General features: G+C 42.0%; 1 protein-coding gene across 1 annotated transcript in view; it reads left to right on the top strand.

Moving 5' to 3' along the window:
• ITPR2 (inositol 1,4,5-trisphosphate receptor type 2) overlaps positions 1-25887 on the top strand; it is a 357167-nt gene that overhangs the window by 267399 nt on the left and 63881 nt on the right. Inside the window, exons 44-45 of the mRNA XM_032767262.2 lie at positions 4089-4184; positions 6684-6800. Of these exons, the coding sequence (XP_032623153.1) occupies positions 4089-4184; positions 6684-6800 (213 nt within the window). The remainder of the gene's footprint in view (positions 1-4088; positions 4185-6683; positions 6801-25887) is intronic.

Here is a 25887-nt window from a genome sequence, read left to right as displayed (position 1 = left end):
CTGAGGGCTCTCTGGACTGATCGCTTCACACAACACCCCCTCCCCCACCCCCCCGCACCCACCGCTTGGCTCCAATGAGGCTCTGAGCAGGGATGAGCCCTTTAACTAAACCCAAACAGCCCAGCACAGCTGGGTTTCCCCCCACTGCGTGGCTCCAATCAGACTCTCACCAGAAGTGCCTTCTGCAGCATCATGGTTCAGGAGCCCGCCTTGGAGTGGAGGGAGGCTATTGGCTGCAGCTTTAAGAATAGTTCCTGACTAGGGGGGAAGCTGATTCCCCACTTGGCACCTGTGCACTGTCCTCTTCGTCCTCCAATATCCTCCTCACTCCATGCAACTTCCCCCTTGCAAGTGTCCATGGACAGTGGTGGGGTAGTGGTGACATCACCCCCCATAATTGCATGGAGCTCACGGTAAAAGCGGAATGTATGGGGCTGTGACCCAGAGCACCCGTTCACCTCCCTGGCTTTTTGGTACGCTTGCCTGAGCTCCTTGATTTTTGTACGACATTTTTCTGTGTCCCTGGAGTAGCTTCTTTCCGTCATGGCCCTGGAGACTTTAGCATATGTATTTGTGTTCCTTTTTTTGGAACGTAGTTCTGCCATAACAGAGTCATCTCTCCAGCATGCAAAGAGATCCAGTACCTCCCGTTCAGACCATGCTGGAGCTCGTTTGTGTGGTCTCTTGTGATGGTGGACTCTGCATGGTCGCCTGTGATGGTGGACTGTGCTGATGGTGACCAAACAGGAAATGAAATTCAAAAGTTCCTGGGGCCTTTACTGCCTACCTGGCTAGTGCATTGGAGTTGAGAGTGTTGTCCAGAACGGTCGCAAAGGAGCATTCTGGGATAGCTCCCAGAGGCCAATAACCTCAAATTGCATCCACAGTACCTGTAACCCAGAACTGCAATCTCAATTTTAGCACTACTCCACTTGCTAAGGTGAGGTACAGAAATCGGATTAAAGAGCCCTTTAAATCGAAAAAAACAGTTTTGTTGTGTGGATGGAATCAGTTTTATTTTGAATTAACTCGGCTAATTGCGACATAACCGCGTACTGTAGACCAGGCCTCAGACACAGAGAAGTTCCTTTCTACCCACCATCATATCCAGGAACTTACCTTCAACTTCCTCCAAAAACCTGATCAAATAGATACTGTATATCTAGTATGAAGATTCTGTGTTCTGGATATAAGACCTGGTGGTATAGCTTCTCAAGTAATGTAACACATCAGGTATTGCTACATATGAACAGAGCTGGTTGAAATTTTTTCCTCAAACATTACAAAATGCCAGGAACAAAGTTGCCTGTGCAACCTTAATTGGGTCCCCTTGGATATGTGCATTATGATACAGTCTTTATATGATCACCTACTATTTTTCTCATAGGACCCTTCATTGCACAGAATGGATAGTGTTCATTTAATGAGCAGCTATTCAGTCTTCTAATTTCTCCTCATTATTCAATGCCACACTTATTTGGGATTCCCAATTTAAGACACCTCAGACCTGATTTTTCAGTATTCATAGCATTTTAAAGTACTTTATATGTTCTGTAAATCAGTCCGCAGGGGCTCAAGTTGGCCACCCAGAAAATGGGCACACAGTGACCGACTGTGAAAAGTTCGGTATAATTGACTTACCCAGCATCTTACAGGAGCTCTGTGGTAGAGGAAGGGATAGAATCTAGTTCACCAGTGCAGTATTCAGCTGCCTTAACCATGCGACCATCCTTTCTCTTCCTGCAGTCTTCCGCCTCATTCACTGCACAAGTTCCAACTTCTGGAACAAGTGCAACAGGGGTCCAACAGACAAGTCTCCTTCCCTACACCTGATTCATCCCAAGTGCAGGTCCATCCTGTGCACTGAATGAGGCAGAAGTCCTGTGGAAAAAATATTTATGTATATAATGACATACTATCTCATCATGATTGATTCCTCCTGCCCCGTCCCCTCCTGCCCCGTCCCCTCCAACCTCTGTCATCTTGTCCCCGGCCCATTCTTCTCATATACCCAGTTCCAGTTTCCACTCTTCCGGCTCACATCTCAGTCCCAGTCTCCTTGCCCAGCCAGTTGTAGTCTTACTCTCAAGACATCCCATCCCAGCACCTATCTTCTTCTCACCATATTTTATGCCCAGTCTCCTTGCCCAGTCAATCTCTGCCCACCCCCCACCCATGACTCTGTCCTTTCTGTCTCTCCCACACTCACACTTTCCCTGTCCCCATGGATTCAGTCCCTCTCTCCCTCTCCAGGCATCTCATCCAATCTCAGCCTGCCCTCACACCCTCTTTGGTTCCTTGCCCCTGGCTCTTTGTCCAACTGCCTTTTCGCAACTAGTGCCAGTTCTCCCCCTGTGCCCTGGCTTCTCATCAGATCTGTCTCCCTTCCTCCCCACCTCCTTCCTTCCACCCCACTGGTTCCCAGTTTCAGCATCCTTGCTTAGCCAGGCACAGTCTCTTTCCCTAGCATCTCATCCAAGGTGACCTCCTCCAGTCTGTGGCTCCATGCCCAGCCAGCCCTACTCTGTCCACCCTCCTCTCATCCCAGTTTCCCCCCAGGGTTCCTTGTCCAAATCTGCTCACTTCACCCCACTCAGGTCCAGGTTTTTTTCCAGGTTAATGGTGGGGGGCTTGAGAGAACAGGAGTTCCAGTGACTGACTTCAGCACAGTCTTCAGCAGCTCAGAAAGACAACTGTAGAGAAAATCCTGCACAGCCCTGGGCTGGAACATGCTTCAGCATGGACAATCTTTTGAAGATTTTAGTTGTAAAGGTCTAGCAAGTCTCTACCGAGCATGTGCAAACATATGCCTTTGAAAAAAATCATGAACTTGGTGAAATGTAGGTGGATTTACATGTGGAAAACAAAAGGCTTGATTCTGCCACAGAGTCCACTCCATGCCAAATTTCAAGTCCCTACTCCAAAGCATGAGGGTTATAGAACTGCTCAAAGCAAGTCACCAGAACTTTTTAACATGGGCAAAACAACGTATTTTCCCCTTTTGCCTCATTCTTGAAAAAGGCTGAACTTTTTTGGCTGAAATTTTCCAAAATAATTCAGCCTGAGGCAGACACCCAAACAGTTAGGCAAATTCATAAGCAACTGAGAACTGAGTCTTTTAATGGGGAGTATTGGGCATTTCCAGCCTTGCTTCTAGTAAGGGACCCCGTTCTGCCTTAACATTTTTATACAGGGGACCTCCTGGGGTTAGCATAGTATCTCAGCACTTCACAAACACATTTAGCCTCACAACACTCTTGCAAGCTGTTGATGTATTATTATCCCCAATTTATAGATGGGGATCTGAGGTGCAGAGAGTTTGGGACTTGCCTAAGATCAAACAGGAAGTTTGTGGCAGAGCTGGGAATTGAACCAAGGTCTGCTGAGTCCCAGTATAGTGCTTGAACCATGAAACCAACCTTTCTCCCCCCTGGGCTGAAATTGATTTTAATTGGAGCAAGATCAGGTCCCAGACGCTATGGAGCTACTACTGTTTAAAGACACGCTATTTTATTCCTGGGAGAGAACTGAGTGAAAAGCCGATAGTTAACACTCCTGCCAGGAGTCCAGGAATATGCTCAGTACTTGGTATTCAGATTAAATTTGAAGTTTATGAAATGCATGAAATCTGTTGATTTTATAGCCTTTCGGGTAATTAATTATGCTTTAAAAAACAAAAGGGGAAGGAAACATGCGTCATAGGCAAAACCTTTTGTTTGGTACACTTTGTAATTCCCTCTGCTTTCAATTGTTTAACAAAATGACAAAACCTGTTAGCTGGGCAATAAGAACAGGAAATGGGATCTCATTTATTGTGCACAGTGCAGAATAAAGCTTTGTATTTAAAAGTCAGATATTTTTCAATATTTAAAATACCCTTCCAATATATTCTATACCGTAGTTAGCTGCCCTCTGACTTTAATGTCAATGTGCTGTAAAGCTGTTTACTATGTTAATAACGTAAAAGATGCAGCCGTTTAAAATCGTATCCACTAAAAAAAAGTGGTCCTAGTAATCTCAATTAAAACGAGTGCAAGGATCCATGAAATAGATTTTACATTTACACTAACTTGGTTTTGTATCTCTAGAACAATGCCTCTAAGCTTTTGCTGGCTATTATGGAAAGCAGGCATGACAGTGAGAATGCAGAAAGAATCCTTTTTAATATGAGACCAAGGGAACTGGTAAGAACTTCTGAATATTCATAAATCTTTTGGCTATATCTCATCCCCAGTAAATCCTATCATCAAAATATTTTGTAAAGGATCTGTGTCTAAACTGAATAGCAATAGCTGCATATAGGATACAGCATATCAAGATGGTACTAATTCTCCAAAGGTATTTTTGAAGGATCAAGCATGCATGATTTCATTCTTTATGACTTCATTATTTTTATCCATTCCAAGCACTTTTCCGTAATTGTTTCCTAACTAAATTATCATACTCCAGTAAACTCTCTTCAAGTACATTTTGTCAGTAGCTGGGAAATTAAGCTTGTACCATTTGTGATACCACACTAAGAAGAAAAAATGCACCTCACAGGCAAAACAAAGTTAAAACCACATTTTTTTATTTTCTTTGAATAGGGATAATTGTAATTGTCCCCCATGAATTTCTGTCATGGTGGAAAAACTGGGGGAGTGGCCAGTTCCATCCAATATGAACAATTTGGTGACTGGAAAAACCATGATCTCATTCCACAATACGATCTGTGTGGATTTACCCTTCTGCCTGTGCAGAGCACTTTGAGTGAGTCAGGCTCCACCCCATCCCCACTTCCTCTCCCCCAGATCTCATTGAAGGATCAGGGCCTGTGTGAGGTACAAAGAAATTATATTTTCTGTAAACTCTCTGGAAGACCTTAATATCCCTGACCCTCCCAACATCCTGTCCCTGATTCCAACCTTCCCTTCCTCTTTGACCACTCTTTTATACACAACTTGCAGGTGAGGAAATGAGATACACTATGTTGCTGCATGCTTCCAGCCAGGAATAGGTTGCAAGTGTCCTGCATTATAAGTCCCAACAGCAAGGCACTGCCTGCAGCATCTGATCTTTAGGCACTGCCTGACATGTCCGCAATCTTTCTTTAAACATATGTTTCAAAAAGCATTCTTTCTGGGGGCCCAGAATTTGTGTTGATTTTCTCACAGAAGTTTTGTTAGTGAAAAATGTTACCATTTTGAACTTCACAAAATTTAGTAGAAATTAGTGGGTTTTTTCCAAAGAATTTGCTAAAACAGATTAGATCAGCAGTCCATCTAGTCTGGTATTGTGCCTCTGGCCTTGAGGCTTTGAGGATAAGACTAAATAAACCATGTAATTGTGCAGCGTTCTACATGGAGAGAGAAATTCCTTCCTGATCCTTGCAAGACATTAGTTTATCCCTTGAAGCACATGATATGATTAGCTTGAGTTTTAAAACTGGAAATGGTGAATTTCACAAGCTCTTCCACACAGTTCGTTGTTAGATTTTAATCTTAATTGTAGATAACTTAGTTTTTCATGCACTCTCTCTCAAAAACCCATTTTTATACCTGTTTTACTGCTGACTATTAGGGGGAAAAAATCAGTGGATGGATTCCTGGCACTACTGAAGTTGGTGAGAGTTTGTCCATTGACTTCAGTGGGCCAGGATTTCACCCTGTCAGCATATAAGACATTCAGAAGGTTGAAAATGCAGCCCTCCCTGTACAAAGCTTAAGAAAACAGGGGTGGAGTGGTACAAACTTCCTTCCCAACAAATAGCTAGGCCATGAGACTGTGACACAACCCCTCCAGGGCTGCTATTCCAGTCTATGGGAATGCTAATCATTACCTCTCTGTGCTCTGTGTAAGCATGGATCCAGTCACCCTACTCTGCCCCGTTCCCTGTGCCCCCCTCCTTATCAGCTTGTTTGTCATTAATGCACAAGCCCATGTGATGCATACAGTGGTGGGCAGGAGGGAGAAACCTGCACAACCCCCTCTACTCTTCCCCCAAAGCCTCACAGCAGGGTTTCACTATCTGTCTATCTAAAGTACCTACTGGGCCCCCATTACTGTAGTAGATGGGCACTTCACAGCCTTCAATGTATTTATCCCAGCAACACCTCTGCAAGGTAGGGAAGTTTTGTTATGCTCATTTTGTAGATGGAGAACCAAGGCATAGAAAATATAAAGCCCAAATCCTCAAAGGTGTTTAGGCACCTAACTCCTATTGAAATCCATGGAACATAGGCACCTAAATGCCTTTGAGGATTTGGGCCTTGTCCGAGGTTACATGGGAAGCTGTGGCATAGCAGGCAACTGAACCTAGGTTTCCTGGCCCCAAGCTCGTGCTCTAGCCATGAATCATCCTTCTACACTGGTATCCAAAACCCTCCACATCTGGATTAATTTCACCTGAAATACAGAGGTAAACACCAGACTCGATTTTTACTGCAAACTTGGCAATTTGTCTTAAAATGGCAAAGAGGAAAAACAGCAAAGCAGAGTGCAATTGGTTGAGATAAGAATAAACCAAACACCTTCTCAGGCTTCTGTTCATTCTGAATGTGCTTTTTAGAGTACATCTCCTTCTTGTAGGACTTCACGGGCCCTGTCCAAATGTGAGCCAAGCACAGTGAGCAAATAGGAATGCAATTCATATTTTTCATGGAATTAAAATATTTGACAGCCCTTTGATTTTATTTGTTTTAAAGGTGGACGTAATGAAGAATGCATATAATCAGGCTCTAGAATGTGATGAGGAGGAGGAGAATGGAGATAATATTTCACCAAAAGATGTTGGCCACAATATATACATACTGGCACATCAGGTATGTTTTTTGTTATTGTGTGTCTGAGTCTGTAAAAGAGAAGTCTTAAAGGCTGCAAGATGTTATTAATTTCTACCCCAGATCTGTGTGCGTTAACCATTGAAGTTTTGCCTATGTAACGTCTGCAGGATCGAGCTTATATAGGATATCATTTTCTCTCGAGTGTCTTTGGGGTCAGGATCAAAATGTGTGTGGTTTTGCTGTGTGCGTGGGCTGTGCCCATGATGTGTGGGTACTGCTGAGATGTAAATAACATAGAATGGAGCAGGTAATGTACACTCAGTTTATCTTCTTTTGTCATTTCCTACTCTGGGAATCTTTGACACAGAATGGCATGTAAAAATAGTTTATCTTAATTAAAGCATAAATTGAATCAGATTATCATCAGTTAGATTTTAATTCATCTTCTATTCTTATATGAAATGAATGTTAATACAATATTACTTTTTATTTTACAGCTATTAATTTATTCAGGCAACATTAATAGTATGGCCATATGGGAATTTTATTCCTTTTAGGATATGCTGTTGTTCCAATGAGCTCTCTTATCTCACGTCTTTTGTACACTGTAAAGGTGAAATACAGATTTTTATTGGTACACCACAAATGAGAGTGTGAGATTCTCCCGTCCTCCCCCCCCCCCTCCAGTGGAAAAAGAAAGGACTGCAACTTTAGTGATCAGGCCCTATAATAAAGATGGCACAGGTAGATAGTACGTGCTGTTCCATGTTAGGGACCTTATCTTTTGTTTTTAATTATTTTTTATTAAGGCAGGTTCAGTTTAAAAATGAAGCAATATGGGAGTATTCTAAATAAATTGTCAGAGAATACAAAGTTAAGCATATTCCTTAAAATGTGAGTAATATTGAATAGAAGAAGAAAAGAGGACAGGTTATAATTACACTAATAAGGTGAGAAATGTACATTATGTACATTTTTGTCTTCAACATGTTCAGTGACGGGCTCTCATTCCAATTATGTTATGGAGAGCCATGTTCTACTCTTACACTGCCTGCAGTGCCCCATCAAAGACAATGGGAATTTTGTGGACCTTGCATCTTGTATTAGTTATTTGCACCGGTGGGAACATTTTACACCCACTTTGTGCTTACTGTTCCTGGTATCAATGACTACACAGAGTTCAGGACAATGGAGAATGAGGCCTTGAGAATAGAATACAGGGCTAAAGCTATATGAGAAAAGACTGCTGCGATACTGCCCTGCCAGGGACTATGCAATCACTACTAAGAAAGCAACACCAATTCCATATGTCTGATTCTTGGTGAGGCACTTTGGTCACATCCTGGATCTTGGCAACAATTTACGGAGCCCCTTCGTGTCCTGCAGAAGAAGGCAGGGATATCGGTTTGGCAGGAAAACCTGTGCTTGATGTACAGATTTTACAAAACTGACTGATTTCCCTTCCTGCAGTTGGATATCCTAGTAAACACATCTATTTATTATTACGTGTACAGCTGTGCAGAACACCATACAGCCACATAACACAGCATTAGACGACTAAACCATGCTGTTTAGGCCCTTCCCCCCCCACCCATGTTAATGAAAAGCTATGATTTTTGGCACATGAAAACAAATCGTTGACTACCAAACTCTTTCTACATGTGTCCTTTCAATCACTCTGGGCAGGGCAGGATATGAACTTTTGTCCCTCATGAGTAAGATCATTGTTGCCTGGTTCCTATCCTGGCTCTGTTCTCTAAACACCCTCTAATGCTATCTTATATATAAACAGCTTACTGGTGACTGTACCCTCCACTCCGTGTAGCTGACCTAATTTACATCATATTTCTTTGCTCTGCTCCTTGCAGTTTCATTGTTTAGTTTTTTATCATTTTCACAATTGGTACAGCTTTTCAGCTTCTTCCGTCTGGCCACCTACTCTGGTTACAGCATCTGTACCATTCTAGCAGCAGAGTCTAGATTAGAGTTCCTCTTTTTATCATCACAGACTCATGCACAGACAGTTTATTTTGGAGCACTCAGACTTTCCGTTTTTGTCGTTGCTCTTTTAAAGGCTGGAGTGGGTTCTGCATTTTGCCACCACGACATCCTTCCCTGCCCTTCCTGTGGTTGGTTTTACCAGAAGCAAAAGACTTTCTTGTAAATGTCTGACCCACTATGCACAGAAAGATAAAAATATATCACAAGAAAGGTTGAGGACTGAATTATGGCCCCACACTGCAGTGCAAGACACAGAAGACCCCTTACTGTTAACTGTGCATCATCGCGTTGGTCAACATTTCTTCTTCTCCCCACTCTGCCCTCACATCTCTTGTCCTTCTCTGCAGACCATGTGAGACTATTGTTCATGCTGGTTCCCCTCTACTGACTTCATCCCTTTCCTGGCACGACTGCTTCCCACTCTTCCTGTCCCGTGCATTGTAAGCAGAGTGGGGAACTCAAACCAGAGAAAACAGAACTGAGCCACCCCCAGGGGACCAGCATAATCTGCACTCCCGTACTACACTGGAGTGTGGGGCTGGTTCCAAATGCAGCCTTTCTGTTGTCCACGGCAGTACAGAGTAATGACACCTATGGGTACTTGATATTGTGTTCTGGAAAACCCCCCGTTATTACCAGATGGACAGCGTGTGTGATTTGTTTCACAAGAATCTACTGTGGCCAAACATTCCATGTGTCTGTGTTGTGTTCAAGCTCCTTGCTCAGAGCCAAACTGTGAGTTTTTTTCTCAGTTACTTCTTTTTCAAGTTCCTCCAACACTCTTGGATGAATACCATCCAGTTCTGGCGAGTTTTTGATGATCAGTGTTTGTTCCAGTACCTCCTCTTGTCACACCTCCATCAAAGGGAATCTGCATGGTGTTTATAGTAATAATTTAAAATATAGATTATGTTAAATCAAGCTGACTTCTCTTTTGTGATATTAGAAAGGCTCTCCGCAAGAACTCAGATGACGTGATGTGTCTGTGATGTGATGTAAATGTAGACTTTACAAAGGCTTCTGAAACAAGTAGCACATAAGTTTGATCTGTACACTGGCCCTTCTACATCTGGATGTCAAACCAGAGAGTTAATCGGTTAAATGGAGCACCAAAAATGTCACAGTGCATAGCAAAAAGAATCCATCCTGATTTTCACATTACTGGTTGAGACTGCACAGCAGGCTATTAAAGGCTTTCAAAAGTTGTTAAACTGAGCAACATTGCTGTTGGAGTCATCTAAGATAGTAAAAACAATGAGGAGTCCTTGTGGCACCTTAGAGATTAACAAATTTATTTGGGCATACGCTTTTGTGATCTAAAACTCACTTCATCAGATGCATGGAGTGAAAAATACAGTAAGCAGCATATATATTACAGCACATGAAAAGATGGAAGTTGCCTTACCAAGTGGGAGGTCAGTGCTAATGAGGCCAATTCAATCAAGGTGGATGTTGCCCATTCACATCAGTTGACAGGAAGGTGTGAGTATCAACACTTCTTTGAATGTTACAGTTCTGATGTCTGGCACATGTCCCTCTGCCATGTACAGTAGCCAGACCGGACAGTCTCTATGCAAAAGAATAAATGGACACAAATCAGACATCAAGAATTATAACATTCAAAAACCAGTAGGAGAGCACTTCAGTCTCCCTGGACACTCAGTAACAGACTTAAGTGGCAATTCTTCAACAAAAGAACTTCAAAAACAGACTTCAAAGAGAAATTGCAGAACTGGAATTAATTTGCAAACTGGACACCATCAAATTAAGCTTGAATAAAGATTGGGAGTGTCTGGGTCACTACAAAAAGTAATTTTCCCTCTGTTGATATTCACCCCTTCTTGTCAACTGTTGAGAATAGGCCACTTCCACCTTGATTGAATTGGCCTCGTTAGCATTGACCTCCCACTTGGTAAGGCAACTCCCATCTTTTCATGTGCTGTAATATATATATTGCTTATTATATTTTTCACTCCATGCATCTGATGAAGTGGGTTTTAGCCCATGAAAGCTTATGCTCAAATAAATTTGTTAGTCTCTAAGGTGCTACAAGGACTCCTCATTGTTTTTGCGGATACAGACTAACACTGCTACCACTCTGAGAACTATCCACGATAGTGTTTCTCAGACTTGTCAGATTGGTGACCCTTTATTTGAATTAAAAATGTTCATAGCCCCCTTCTTTTTATGGTAAAAGTAAGAGTGAAAAATACATCAGTGATACACTAACAAATAAATTAGAGGGTTATTTCAAGAAGTTGACAGAGATCACTTGACCTTCAGGGGTAAGGGTGTTCAGGGAGTGGGGGGAACAAGAATATCTTTGTTTTAGAGTGTAATAAAATTTTCAGTGCCTCGTAACCCCCCACCCCCCACACACACCCAGTTGCATTTCATGACACCCTCTTGGGTTGCAACTCAATGGTTAAGAAACACTGATGTGTAGGGTATCATCCCTCTCAAGATCATGCCTTGTGGCTCCCGATCCAGAAAAGTAGTTAAGCAAATGCTTAATATTAAGCCCATGCTTGAGTGCTTTGCTGAACTGGGGCCAGAGAGAGAATAACTATGAAATGCCACAATGTCTTTTTTGAGCAGATTATAACTTCTTAGAAAACAGAAGTTGTTTTTAATAAAGTTAAATTAAAAGTTTAGTTAAATAGTTCTGGCACTCCCTTGGTATTTATGTAAATGAGACAATCTCCTGATGGCACCGAGACCTGATGAAAGGATGGTTTTCTCCGACCCCTTGTAGTTAGAAGAAATTAACACTGCTTGATATCAGTGCAGGTATGCAGCATAAACAAACATCAGCTTGAACCAAACAATCCCCTGATAGCCTGGCACAGTTGGAAGTTCCCTTTCATTGATAAGTTCTTAAAATAAACAAAGGGAAAACTAAACATACAGTAGCAATTTGAGTTAATGGGTAACTCATACACATTCCCGTCTGGTGCTAATTATCAATGGAGTGAGGGAAACAAGTAATTCAGCCTTGTACATTTGAATTGCTGAAATATATTAGCTGTAGAATAAAGATTCCTTGATCAAGCGTAGCATGAAATATCTAATCTCCTTATTGCCATTTTAGTATGTGTAATGGTAGATTAATAGGTTATATGCATAAAAAATATTTGGCAAATAGACAATTGATGGCCTGTATTTATACTTTGGGAATAATAGTGCCCTACAGTCTATTGACTACAAATTATTAATTAATTTTATCAGTTCAAATAGGATTGGTTTGAAAATGTCAGGGAAAAGTGACCCACCCCTTCCTCTTCTGTAGGCCTTAAGCCTTTAGGCAAAGCAATATTTAGAGCTTCAGCTCAGCTTGTTTGTCTGTACAAAGGGCATACAAGCATGGTAATATTTGTAGTAAACAGAGCAGCTTGCCTCTTGCATGGGGCTATGCTGTCTCTCCCTGCATATATGTTTGTATAAAATAAAGGAGCCTCAGGCTGTCTGATCCAAAATCAACCATGTGGTCAATTTTCCACAACAATAATGAGACCTTTATTAAGGAAAAGTTTCAAGTAGTAGTTGAAATTCTGGTTACCCACGTAGTTAAAAAGATAAGCAGCACACGGCCATATAAGGTTCTATGACTATCTACTTAAACTTATTAAACTGTTATATTTCCTTGAGTAAATCTGAGCATAGCAGGGGCAGAGACCATTCTTTGTTCTGTGTTTGTCCAGTGTCTGGAACAGCAGAGTTCTGGTCCACAACTGAGGCTCCTAGCTACAGCAGTACAAATAATAATTCTGGAAATAATTAGGAATCACGTTTGCCTTTTTATAGCATATTCTTTCTGAGGGCTTCAGATCACTTTAAAACATTAACTGCTTACATTTTCCCAACATCCTTGTGAAGTAGGATGCAAAAGAGGTGAAGGCAACTAGTCATTGGCTTGGATGGGAAAAGAAGTCAGGTTGCCTGATTCCTAATTCTTTGCATTAGCTGGTCCACCTCTCATGCTAACTCAGTACCAACTACTATATTAATGAGGAGGAATTGGCATTCAATACATCAGAAAGGCATCATTGCTGGTATCTTACCATTCCTTAAAGGAGACTGTTAAGCCTATTTTTAAAAAAATACTTCCCTGTGCTGCTGCTAATATGGATAGTTAAGCTGGGAGAACTTTAGTCATATGATTGGCTGTTTATGCATGGGGGGAGGTGGTATTGATTTTTACTGGGGGAGTTATTTTTGGTTTGAGGGTGTAGAGCAGCTGTTGGCTTTCTTTGGGTTGGTAACACTTTTGAATTTTGGCAGAGGTACGTATAGCTTTGCATAGGCCCTTTTTTGTATATGTTATACGTGTAAATAAAAACATACTGAATATAGACAAATATAATTTTGTGTCAGGGCAAAGGAGAGTCACAGATAGGAGACAGAAAGCCTGTTTAGCTCCATCCCTTCAATGATTCAATGGCTATGGAAGTTAAGGGGCATTGCTGTGGTTGTGTACAACCAGATACGAGGTAAGATCACTTAGTGCATCTTGGCCTTTGTTACAGGAATCCAGGGTTTCTGAACTGGCTATGCAGCCAGCAGTAGACAACAGAGCAGTGTTTCTCAGGAAGGAAGTGTGACCAGAATCAGGAATGCATTTGTGGTGAAATTGACTGACTGGGCTGAAAAGAAATGCTGCTGAAGAAGACTGAAGTGGGTTACTTAATGAAGCATTTAAAAGAACCCACAACAAGACCAAAACAAGAAAATAGCGCAGGAGAAGGGCTGTGGTTCCCACACTAAGGGTCTCCATTAACTGTGTGACACATGAACACCAAGGGATTCCAAGGAAAAGGGGTGAATGGGAGCCACATGAGAGAGGAATGTGACTCCATGGAATGTCTTTTCCCCTCTCCTCATTAGTGTGTCAACATTCCCTCGGTACCATCTGTGACACAAGTAAGGCACTACTGAGGTTCACTGAGCTCCAAAGGCTTCCAGCTATGAGGAACATCCTTAAGTTCCAGCAAGAACCCCTTGGTTCATGGTACATCTACGCAGTCCATGGCAGTGAGCCTCCCAGCCCAGGTCGACGGACTTAGGCTCACAAACCTCACATACCATGCTAAAACCAACAGTGTTGATGTTGCAGCTCGGGCTGGAGCTTGGGTTCTGACACCTAGAGAAAGGGGATGGGCTTCAGAGCCTGAGCCCCAGCCTGAGCTGCAGCTTCAGAGTGCCATCTACACAGCTGTCTTTAGTGTGGTAACGCAAGCCCAAGTCTCGGGAGGCTAGATTGGGCAGACTGTGTAGACATAACCATGGAGTATGGCAGTGGAGAGTGCTCATAGAATCATAGACTGTTAGGGTTGGAAGAGACCTCTGGAGGTCTAGTCCAATCCCCTGCTCAAAGCAGGACCAAGCTCAACTAAATCATCCCAGTCAGGGCTTTGTCATGTCACGCGGGACATACTGTATTAGTTCATCTTCTTGGTCACCACTGCCAACTTTTGTAGATATGCTGGCTGCTGGAGGACACACCACCAGAGGGGAGGTGATAATCATTTTGTGCCTTAATAGCCCCACTCTCCATTAGCAGACTTAGTGTTGTCGGGGCCGGGTTTCTGCTGACAGCTACCTGCTGTTAAATGTGACCCATGAACTATTTAAAATTGTTTTAATCATTTGATTTTTTAAAATAAACACTGTGCCTAATTTACACTAACATGTATCTGTTATATGTGACAGCAGGAGCTCCAAAAATAAGGCACCAGTACAAAGTAACTGGTCTGCAGCTGGTGTAAATGAAGCCAGCCTGATTTACAATAGGTGAGGATCTGACCCTTTTAATCTATAGGTAGCGCCAGTTTTTGTCTAGCCGACTATTTCCACATTTTGCAGCACAGAGTGAGGGTTCTCAAGATGTTTAATAGGAATGTCTCCTCCCAAAAAGCTGTTTGTACATAAAGAAAAGCATTGTACATACTTACAGGAACATTGCTAAGTTTTTAGTTCAGAGCATGACCCAGTGGAGATGGCACTGTACTGGGAATGAGAAGATCTGGGTTTAGGTCCTGGCTCCGGCCCTGACTTTCTTGTGATCTTGGCCAAGTCACTTCACCTGTTTCCCCCTCCCATCCTGTCTTGTCTATTTAGGTTGTAAGCTCTTTGGAGCAAGGATTGTCTTTCACTGCCCGTTTGTGCATTGTCTAGGAGAGCAGGGCCCTGATTTTGGCTGAGACAAATAATGAAGAATAATAGAATCTTAGAATCCCACCAGTCCTGTGGGATGAGTTCCATAGAGTAACCCAGAATTCCTTTGAAAAAGTCACCCTCTCCCTGCAAGGCAAGTGGAATTTAAGGCTTCAGCACTATTCTTTTAGTGGGCGTTTGCTGAGGCTTGCAGTTTTCCTTCCTAGCAGAAAAGCATTAGCTGATCACATTGCCAAGGCAAGGAGCTAATGGGGACCTGTCCCAGGAACTGTGACTGTCAAGGGACTCGTATCCTGGGCTGCCAGACCTGAAACTTCTTGTGGAACTTTTATTTTCCGCATGTTGTTTAGTAGTTCTCATCCTGATGAGACAGTCTATGGCGTCAAAATGACACTGGCTAATTAAATGTCAGCAGAATCAGAAGCTGTTGCAAGTCTTTTACACTCAGGTTGCCAATATTGAAACAAAAACCAAGGAGGCACATCACCTTCCCTGCAGCTCATTAGGAGGGTATATACCTCTACCATCAACCAACTCCAGTGTATAGATCCAGTATGGAGGCTGCCACAGGGCCTTGACACTAATGAGCCCCTGAAAGCTTAAACAAATGTCTGAGGCTGCCGTTCATTGGCAGGTAGAATCCTTGGCAACTTGTTCTGCAACTTTTTCTTTTCTTATTTTGTTGACATTGGCTTCCAGCTATTACTCCATCATTTAAGATCCAATTCCAAAATGGAATTGAATAACATGGGTCCTAGTGCCCCTGAGGAGTCCCACTGACTTCAGTGAAGCTCCTTGGGATTGGAAGTGGCCATGTTTAGAACAGTGGTTCTCAAATGTTTGTACTGGCGACCCCTTTCACACAGCAAACCTCTGAGTGCGACCCCCCACTTATAAATTAAAAACACATTTTTATATATTTAACACCATTATAAATGCTGGAGGCAAAGCAGGGCTTGGGGTGGAGGCTGACAGCTCACGATCGCCCATGTAATAACCTTGCAACCCCCCTGAGGGGTCCCGACCCCCAGTTTGAGAACCCCTGGCTTAGAGGATCCCATTAGTAGGCTTGGGTCCAATGGGCGGTGCTTACTTTCATTTCCCTCAAAATGTAAGGAGGTCAAATGTATCAGTTGTTATCACATGCATCCTCTGTTTGGGGACTATATTGCATTAACATGGAGGTAGACATGATTAACTGGGCAGGGGGTTTCCTATCTCTAACTTCAGTAATCCTATATCCATATGATTTGTGGTTCTTAAGATCTCTGTATCTGGGAAATACAGTTTACTGTAGAATAGTACGCCTTATGGGCCTCTAGAGGAAATACCGCTAGTATTAACGTGTGATTCCACTCTGAAAAGTGGCTGTGTAAGATGCCACCCTCTTCCAGAGAGACTTGCTGCTCGCTCTGTGTATCTACACTCCTATCTGCTCACCTTAGTGACAAAAGTAGATAGTTAGTTATTCCTTTTTTTGGGAGGAGCTGGATTTTCTTCTGGCTCCCATTTCACCAGCAGAATTTTTAGCTGAGTTCCTGCTGCAGGACCAGTTCCTTATTGGACCAGATCCTCAGCTGGTGTAAATTAGAATAGCTCCATTGCAGTCAACAGAGCTACACTGATTTGTACTAGCTGAGAATCTGTCCCATTGCCATCATGTTCTGCTCTCGGTTACACAGCTGCTTTCCACTGAAGCCATACTGCCAGTAACAGCGTAACAAAGGGCTGCACTTATCCTGCAGAATCTTCATTACTGGTGGTGAAGGAACACTGCTCAGTTTTCAGACTGAGTTTGCAGAGGTGATCTATTGGGGGGAAAAATAATTCTACCTGTAAAGTGAACAAATCTAATCCAGAAGTCTTTGAGAGACAATAAATGTGGAACACCACAGTACCATTTTTACAGTCACTTTTCAAAGCGGACTGCACTCTGTCGACCTTAAATCTCAGTGCATAATATTGTCTGCACAGAAATATATGTAATATACCACTGCCATTGTTTATATTGCAGCAGAGGCAATGATAGAAGTATACATGGTATTGAATTGTAACCATACTGCCACAGATCAAGTCTTAAATCAGAGGCTGAGCTGGGACTCATGCATTTTGGGTGATCTGCAAAGGGCTTGCATAAAATGGGGTTATTGCCCTTTCGTGGGGAGTGCGATCGTGTTGAAATTTTCAGCTAGCAAACTCTGGTTTAACAGCTGGCTATGTTTTCTTTACATCAAGAATAATATGGAGAATTACTTAGAACACCAGTAGTATCTCAGGGTCGAAACAGACAATCGTGGTGGATCTTGCTCTCATGCATAGAGTTGTACAAAGTGGGGTGCAGTTTTCCCACCTGGTGTATGGCTAGTGACATTAGGATGATTTTTCCTCTGGATCACCTGCTGGGATGAGGCTGACACATCCTGCCTCATTGATTTGCTGTGGTTGCCAAGGGTGAGCATCAGTTGTCCATAAGTCTCTTCTTTCTATGTTTCTATCTATTGATCATCATGTAGTTGCTGGCTAACACCAATAGCTCATATCTGATGAGTAGAACTAAGATGTGTCTGTCTAGGATGGAGGTTGCACCTCGACCGCTCACTTTCCTTTGCTTTCTTAGCATATGCTGCTAATTCATAGGTGGCTGGTTCAAATATTGTCCAGATGACTGCAGTAAAGAGATGGGATTTGGAAAGGGACTATCATCACATTTTGTTTTGCGTAGTCCTCTCCTCATTACCAAGCCCTGAAAACAGCTATTCTGGTTTTTGTTCTGTTAAGTGGACTGATGAGGCAAAAGTCCAGCAGCACTATTTAAAATAGTGGGAAGGCTGTGCTATACTGGCTGCTGAAAGAAGCATCTTGTTTGCTTTCCTGCTCCTTTCTTTCAGATGGTCACCCCTCCACTCCTGCCTCATCTGCCAGTATGTGCATAACAGTCCCCAGTGGTGAATAGAAAAAGGCGAGTGAGTTTGGACAGTTGTGAATTCTCTTTGCAGGACTCAGCTGCCTGTTCTCCACTTTAATCCAATTTGTCTTTGGGCAAGAAAACTTTTGTCAAGAAGTAATTTTCTGTGTTTTGAGAAGTACCTGTTAAGGAGGTTGGGATGCTAGCAGGATTTACTGTATAATTTGGAGGACCTGAACAAGAGCATGGTCCCAAGCAGGAGATATCATGCCATAAGTTGCACTTGTCTTGCTGCCAGACCAGGGGAGGTTGTCTGGCAGTAACCTTTTTCCTCTGCTTCCAGTCCCATGGCTGGAGAAGAAGGCAGGGCCATCCCAAGACTTAGAGAGGATGTGGGGCCCCCATAAGAGCAGGGTAGCAAGCAGCTGCCTACTTTGCTTGTGTGGATATTTAAATTAATTTTTTTAAACTCTACTTGTTGGACAGCTGTAGATAGCGAGATTGCAGAGAACTGCTATTTCCCATTCTACTTCTGCTCAGAATAAGAAAAGAAACCAAAAGAGGAACATGCTTTCAAGCAATAGAATTGAGAGCTCCTGGAAGGGAAATGCTTTCTTTTCTCCAATTTTTAATATATTGTCCTGGTGGCCTTCATGAGGAGGAGGGAGAAGCTCTTCTACTCTACAGGTGGGGAATCCTGTGGGTAGGAACCTACCTGCTGCAGCTCTTCTTGGGGTGGGCACTACTTTCTGCTGGCTGGATGCTGCTCATCATGCTGGGCTTTCAGATGAGCCCATAGTGTCCACTTATTCTGAGCACTTTGGTTCATTGGCCTCTGATAGAAGTTGCAAGTGGTTGAGGTCTTTCCCCTTTCAGTGGCTGTGAATTAGACCCCCCCATTGGTAAGGAGGGGGTCTTCCCAGTCTTGTCTCCACTCCTCTTTGTTCTCCACCTCCCCTCATTCATTCTTTGCTTCTCCTTCATCTCCTAGGTCTTTCCCTCTTGCATCCCATCTACCTCATTCACTCACAAAGTTCACAGAGGTTAGTCTAAGAAGGCTGCTATGCTATGACCTGATACTCGCACTTCCTCCCCAAGTGAATTTTGTTTTGTCATGAGAAATTTTAGCTACGGGCCTGAAAATAGTTTCCCACAAACTTTGCTAGCAAAAGGGGTGATGAATAAGACAATTTGAAGTTGGGTTTCTAATTCACTGAAGCATGTGAAAATATTTTTTCCTGCTCTTCATGCTGCTCTCATCAGGCATAAAAGACGCAGAGGAAACATGACTTAAATGCTCAGAGAGTTATAAACTACAGCATCCAAAGAAGTGAGCTGTAGCCCACAAAAGCTTATGCTGAAATAAATTTGTCTCTAAGGTGCCACAAGTACTCCTGTTCTTTTAACTACAGTAGTCTCTCCCATGTGAGAATGTCCGTGTTTCACAGGCTTTAATTCTTCCTACCTTGTAAGATAGATAATTTATTCCCATTTTACAAATGTGGAAACCAAGGCCCAAAGTGGTTAGGTGATTTGTCAGAGGTTACACAAGAAGTCTGGGAAAGCCATCAGTTGAGAATCCAAGGTGCATGGACTTCCAGTGCCTGGCTGATATCACAAGCTGCCAGAGGAAGATTGGCTCTGAACTCTTTTTCAACTACTATATACTTGGTACAGAGGCTGATTCAAGTGATAACTTACATACCACAGTTAGTAGTTCTGCAATTTCCTAGTTGAGTTCCTTCAGAACTCAAGCCAGAGTTTAAAGCACTCTTCCCCAGGAATTAAAACATAAGATAAAAATCTACAAAACTTTTATTCAGCATGTTTCCAGGGAACTGACTCTCTCTCAAAAGAACTAAAAACATTTTAGCCAGTTATTTTGTAAGATACCAGGCCTGACTCTCATTAACATCAAAGCCCCTTTACACTCTTCTGGCAGTGGAAAGGGGCCTTAAAGTTGGCATAAATTATATTTACATTCACTTTTGCACATTTGTTTTGCTATAATGATATAAAGAACTGTAATATAAATTGAGACTCATGTCCTCCATCTATATCAACTTGTTGCTGTTCTATGACTCCTCCCACCTCACCAAACCTCCTTTAGAACCTGATGGATCCAAACTCAGTGAAATCAATTGGCATTTTTCAGTTGATTTCACCGGGTGCTGTATTAGGCCCCACATGCCTGGGAGAATTGAATGTGCTCTCAAGCAGACCCAGAAGGTTAATGAATTAGGACAAGGAGCTGACATACAATGCTTGACAGTGTGTGGAAGATAATGGAAGGTGAAAAACTACTTCTGAAATATAATTTTCCTAACAATTTTTCAATGTACATTTTCTGTTTGCAAGACAATCTGGTATCCCAGCTCAATAAACCATATAAATTTCAACAGATTTTAAATCATGTTTGATTTGATAACATTAGAATAACTGCATTTTTCTTCAACGATATTTTGATGTAAAACAAAAAACAAATTTTGTTTTGACACTTTACTGCAGTGTTTTCCTAAGTCCTGAAAGCTAATTGACCAGCGTGTCCTTCCATGCAACTTGCCAAGATCTAACCATCTTATTTCATACACCTTCTATAGCTGCTAGGCACCCCCCATCCCTCCCCTCGTACCCGCTGCAAAAAATGGAGAGGTCTGCCCATGCACCACCGTTGGCTAATCCTGGAGGGCATACACCACCCTTTGGAAACTCTGGTTTGCTGTATAATAGAATCACAGAAGTTAGAGATGGAAAAGACCATTCCCTCTACATGCCAATGCAAGACTGTCCCCTAAAATATATTTCCAATGCTTTGTATCAGCACTCCATACCACACAAATTTTCTTTGTTTAAGTTATCAATTTGTGACTACATTATCACTGTTACTACTATGTCCTTGATCCTACGGAAAGCTCTGCACAGATGCAAGGGGCTGCTGGTATAAAGTGCTTCATGCATCTGGCCCTATAAGTTCTTTACATAACAAATGTACAGGCATGAAGATAGAGCTAGAGACAATGTTGTGGTTTGCAAAAGTAAGAGACTTGTGCTATCTTGCCTTTATTCTCTCTCTCCTATTGGGTCTCTGTCTTTTAAATGTGGACTTTGGCAGTTTGTTGCCAGTACCATGTGTTAGTTCATTTTATAATTATATTATATATTGTGACACAGTTCCTCCTCTACCTTGGTGGGTCCTGCGCTTATTGGCAGATTTGCTCACCTCAGTGATCTTCCCCTCCTGGATCAACTCCTCCTGTGTCTGATCAGGAGTTGGGAGGTTTGGGGGGAACCCAGGCCAGCCCTCTACTCCGGGTTCCAGCCCAGGGCTCTGTGGATCGCAGCTGTCTATAGTGCTTCTTGTAACAGCTGCATGATAGCTACAACTCCCTGGGCTACTTCCCCATGGCCTCCTCCAAACACCTTCTTTATCCTCACCACAGGACCTTCCTCCTGGTGTCTGATAACGCTTGTACTCCTTAGTCCTCCAGCAGCACACCCTCTCACTCTCAGCTCCTTGTGCCTCTTGCTCCCAGCTCCTCACACGCACTTCCTCTCCTCTGGCTCCTCCTTGCCTGACTGGAGTGAGCTCCTTTTTAAACCCAGGTGCCCTGATTAGCCTGCCTTGATTGGCTGCAGGTGATCTAATCAGCCTGTCTGCCTTAATTGGTTCTAGCGGGTTCCTGTTTACTCTAGTGCAGCCCCTGTTCTGATCACTCAGGGAACAGAAAACTATTCATCCAGTGACCAGTATATTTGCCCTCTACCAGACTCTTGTACCCCACTGGCCTGGGTCTGTCACAATATATATTGTAATGCCCAGGCTCCCCAGTCATGGGCCAGTATCCCATTGTGCTAGGCACTGTACAAAAACAAAACAAAAATACAGCCGCTGCCCCCAAAGAGCTTACAATCTAGATAAGACAACAGAAGGATATAGACAGACAACAATCCTATGACGATTGAGATTGTGTGTGACTAAAAACATGTTACATTGACCCATGATGCACAATTTTAAAATGACTTTCCTTCTGCTCTCAGTCAGGGCTCCTTAAATTGTGTCAGCACTTCCCAGTCTTTCAAGAATGTTCTTTATTAGCAGCACTCAGACCATCGTTGAAATCCCAAACCTATTCTTCAGATCATTTTGCCTCTCTCCAATGTTAACTTTGGCTTTGTCAGTACCCCATTCAGCAGTTAGTCCGTCGCAACGGTGTAGCTGCACCAGTATAAACCCTATGAGTGGACAAGAAAAGCCACCATTTATATTAATTGAGTTTACCCTCATTTCAGTCCTACTCAGATTTGCACTCCTGCAGCTTTAAGGTTGCTGCCCACTGCCTGCTGAATCCCAAGTGGTGGTGTTATAAAGCCTAGGAGCACTAGTCAGGGCTCAGGACTCCATTGAGTTAGGCGTTGTACAAACACTGAAGAAAAAGACAGTTCCTGCCCCAAAGTGCTTGCAGTCTAAACCAAGTGTAAGCAAAGCCTTTGTTTGCCGAAGTTTTCAGAGAACCTGAGTGTTCTTCACATGCACGATGATCTGGTAATGAATTATACAACGGTTTTCAATTGGTTCTGAGAGTGCTTCTCTCAAAATCATTAATGATCTGCTAATATATTTACTGTGCGCAATATTTCTGCTCACCTGACACAGTGACTCATTGCCATCACTAGAGATATTCAAGGCTACACTTGATATCCATCTATAAATGGATGATTGGGTATAAAACAGTCAATCCTGTCACAGTGCAGAAGAAATGGGATAGAGGTTCCTTCTAGCCCAAATGATTCTTATGATTAATCTCAGGTTTCAGAGTAGCAGCTGTGTTAGTCTGTATCCACAAAAAGAACAGGATTTCTTGTGGCACCTTAGAGACTAACAAATTTATTTCAGCATGAGCTTTCGTGAGCTACAGCTCACTTCTTCGGATGCATAGAATGGAACACACAGACAGGAGATATTTATACATACAAAGAACATGAAAAGGTGGAAGTGTTCATACCAACAAGAAGAGTCTAATCAATTGAGATGAGCTATCATCAGCAGGAGGCAAAAAACAAACTTTTGAAGTGATAATTAAGATGACCCATAGAAGGTGTGAGGAGAACTTAACATAGGGAAATAGATTCAATTAGTGTAATGACAACATTAGTAGTTGCTCTCCATATGTGAGAATGTCCGTGTTTCACAGGCTTTAACCTTCTACTTGTAAGATAGATAATTTTTCTCCATTTTACAAATGTGGAACCAAGGCCCAAAGTGGTTAGGTGATTTGTCAGAGGTTACACATGAAGTCTGGGAAAACATCAGTTGAGAATCCAAGGTGCATGGACTTCCAGTGCCTGGCTGATATCACAAGCTGCCAGAGAGAGATTGGCCTGAACTCTTTTCAAAGCTACTATAACTTGGTACAGAGGCTGATTCAAGTGATATACTTACATACCACAGTTAGTGAGTCTGCATTTCCTAGTTGAGTTCCTTCAGAATCAAGCCAGATTTAAAGCACTCTTCCCCAGGAATTAAAACATAAGATAAAAATCTACAAAACTTTTATTCGCATGTTTCCAGGAATGACTCTCTCTCAAAAGAACATAAAACATTTAGCCAGTATATTTGTAAGATCCGTAGGCCTGACCTCATTAACATCAAAGCCCTTTACACTCTTCTGGCAGTGGAAAGGGGCCTTAAAGTTGGCATAAATTATATTTACATTCACTTTTGCACATTTTTTGCTATATGATATAAAGAACTTAATATAATTGAGCACTCATTCCTCCATCTATATCAACTTGTTGCTGTTCTTGACTCCTCCCACCTCACCAAACCTCCTTTAGAACCTGATGGATCCAAACTCAGTGAAATATCAATTGGCATTTTTCGTTGATATCTCGGTGTGCTAGTAGGCCCACAGCGGGGAGAATTGAATGTGCTCTCAAGGCAGACCAGAAGGTTAATGAATTAGGACAGGAGCTGACATCAATGCTTGACAGTGTGTGGAAGATAATGGTAAGGTGAAAAACTATCTTCGAAATATAATTTTCCTAACAATTTTTAATGTACATTTTCTGTTGCAAGCAATCTGGTATCCCAGCTCAATAAACCATATAAATTTCAACAGATTTTAAATCATGTTTGATTTGATAACATTAGAATAACTGCATTTTTCTTCAACGATATTTGATGTAAAACAAAAAACAAATTTTGTTTTGACACTTTACTGCAGTGTTTTCTAAGTCCTGAAAGCTAATTGACAGCGTGTCCTTCCATGCACTTGCCAAGATCTAACCACTTTTTCATACCCTTATATAGCTGCTAGGCACCCCCCCTCCTCCTCGTACCCGCTGCAAAAAAAGTGAGCTGTAGCTCACGAAAGCTCATGCTGAAATAAATTTGTTAGTCTCTAAGGTGCCACAAGTACTCCTGTTCTTTTTATGATTAATCTGAGCTTCAGTTATTGATACATATCATGGGATATGTTTACAATAAAAGGTGAAAAGTTTAAAACGCATCTATAATAACAGGGAAGTGCTATATTCTGAAAATTCATATGGTTGGTATGAAACATTTCCTATACTGTGGGCAGTGCAAGTTCTAATACATTTAAAAGTGAAGCTTTTCATTATGTTGATGGACATTTGTGAATTTGTAGATGGTTAGTACTAACATCTTGCTGCGAAGCAACATCATTTTTAAGACTTAGACTTCCAGTCACAAGAAACTCTAAACCAATTTCCAACTTTTTTTCTATTATAGAGAAGAAATTCTTAATGGTTAACAGTGGAGGAAAATTGTCAATATAGAGGCAAAGTTTTTCTGTATTATGGCAAGATGAAAATTTGGTAATAATTCATCACCCAAAGCAGTTCTCTCTTCAGTTGTGTTCATTCTGTCCCAAATTAAAGATACAGCCAAAATAGAGGGCCATTGGAGATGGGAAATAAAAAATTATTTAATCAGAGAGACACATGAGGAGAGAGTGGTTTTTTTCCTTTTTATTTGAAAAGGAGACGAGAGGACAATATACTGATATATACAGCATGATAAATGGTGTGGAGCAGTGGTTCTCAAACTTTTGTACTGGTGACCCTTTCACACAGCAAGCCTCTGAGTGCAACCCTCCACCCCCTGATAAATTAAAAACACTTTTTAATATATTTAACACCATTATAAATGCTGGAGGCAAAGTGGGGTTTGAGGTGAGACTGACAGCTTGCGATGCCCCATGTACTAACCTTGTGACCCCCTGAGGGGTCCTGATCTCCAGTTTGAGAACCCCTTGTGTAGAAAAGGTGAATTGGGAGCTCCTACTTGCCTTCTCATAATAAAGGAACCAGGGAATATGAAACTGAAAGGCAAAGGATTAAAGGGTGTTTTTTGAAAAAAAAAACAATGCTTAGATAGCCTGTTGAGCTCATTTCCACAATATATCATTGAGGCCAGACCTTATTGCGCATAGAAAGATTTGAAACATACTTGGGAATGTGGTGGATTCTCCTTTACTTGAAGTCTTTAAATCAAGACTGAATAGCTTTCTAAAAGATACACTATTGCTCAAACAGCAAATACGGGCTTGCTCTAGAAATTACTGGATGAGGTTTTATGGCTGTTATGCAGGAGGTCAGTCTACATTATCCCAGTGGTCCCTTCTAGCCTTAAAATCTATGATAAAACTATGAATAATGAGAATATCCATAGTTGTATTAGGATAAAAAAACAAATGCATAAGGGATCTAAACCCTTCTGCTTCATGGCATAAAACAACTACTGATTGACGGATGAGGAAGAAATTTTCCCTATTGGCAGGTTACTCCATAATTGTCTGCTGTGTAGTTTCTTGCATCTTCCTCTGAAATATCTGCTTCTGACTGTTTTCAGAGACAGGGTACTGAACTAGATGGACCAGTGAGCTGGTCCAGTGTAGAAATTCCAAAGCACCAACCTAGGGTGAAAAAACAGCATTTTATTCAACTGCAAAGTCAGAGGAAAGTTTTTCTGGTTGGGTTTTTGTTTGTTTTTTTGCATTCTCTTATTTTCTGATGCATCAT

Source organism: Chelonoidis abingdonii, chromosome 1 (genome assembly GCF_003597395.2).
Source record: "Chelonoidis abingdonii isolate Lonesome George chromosome 1, CheloAbing_2.0, whole genome shotgun sequence".
In the NCBI taxonomy this organism is placed as follows: domain Eukaryota; kingdom Metazoa; phylum Chordata; order Testudines; family Testudinidae; genus Chelonoidis; species Chelonoidis abingdonii.
The sequence above is the reverse complement of the archived record's forward strand: the minus strand, read 5'-3'. Positions and strand labels throughout refer to the sequence as shown.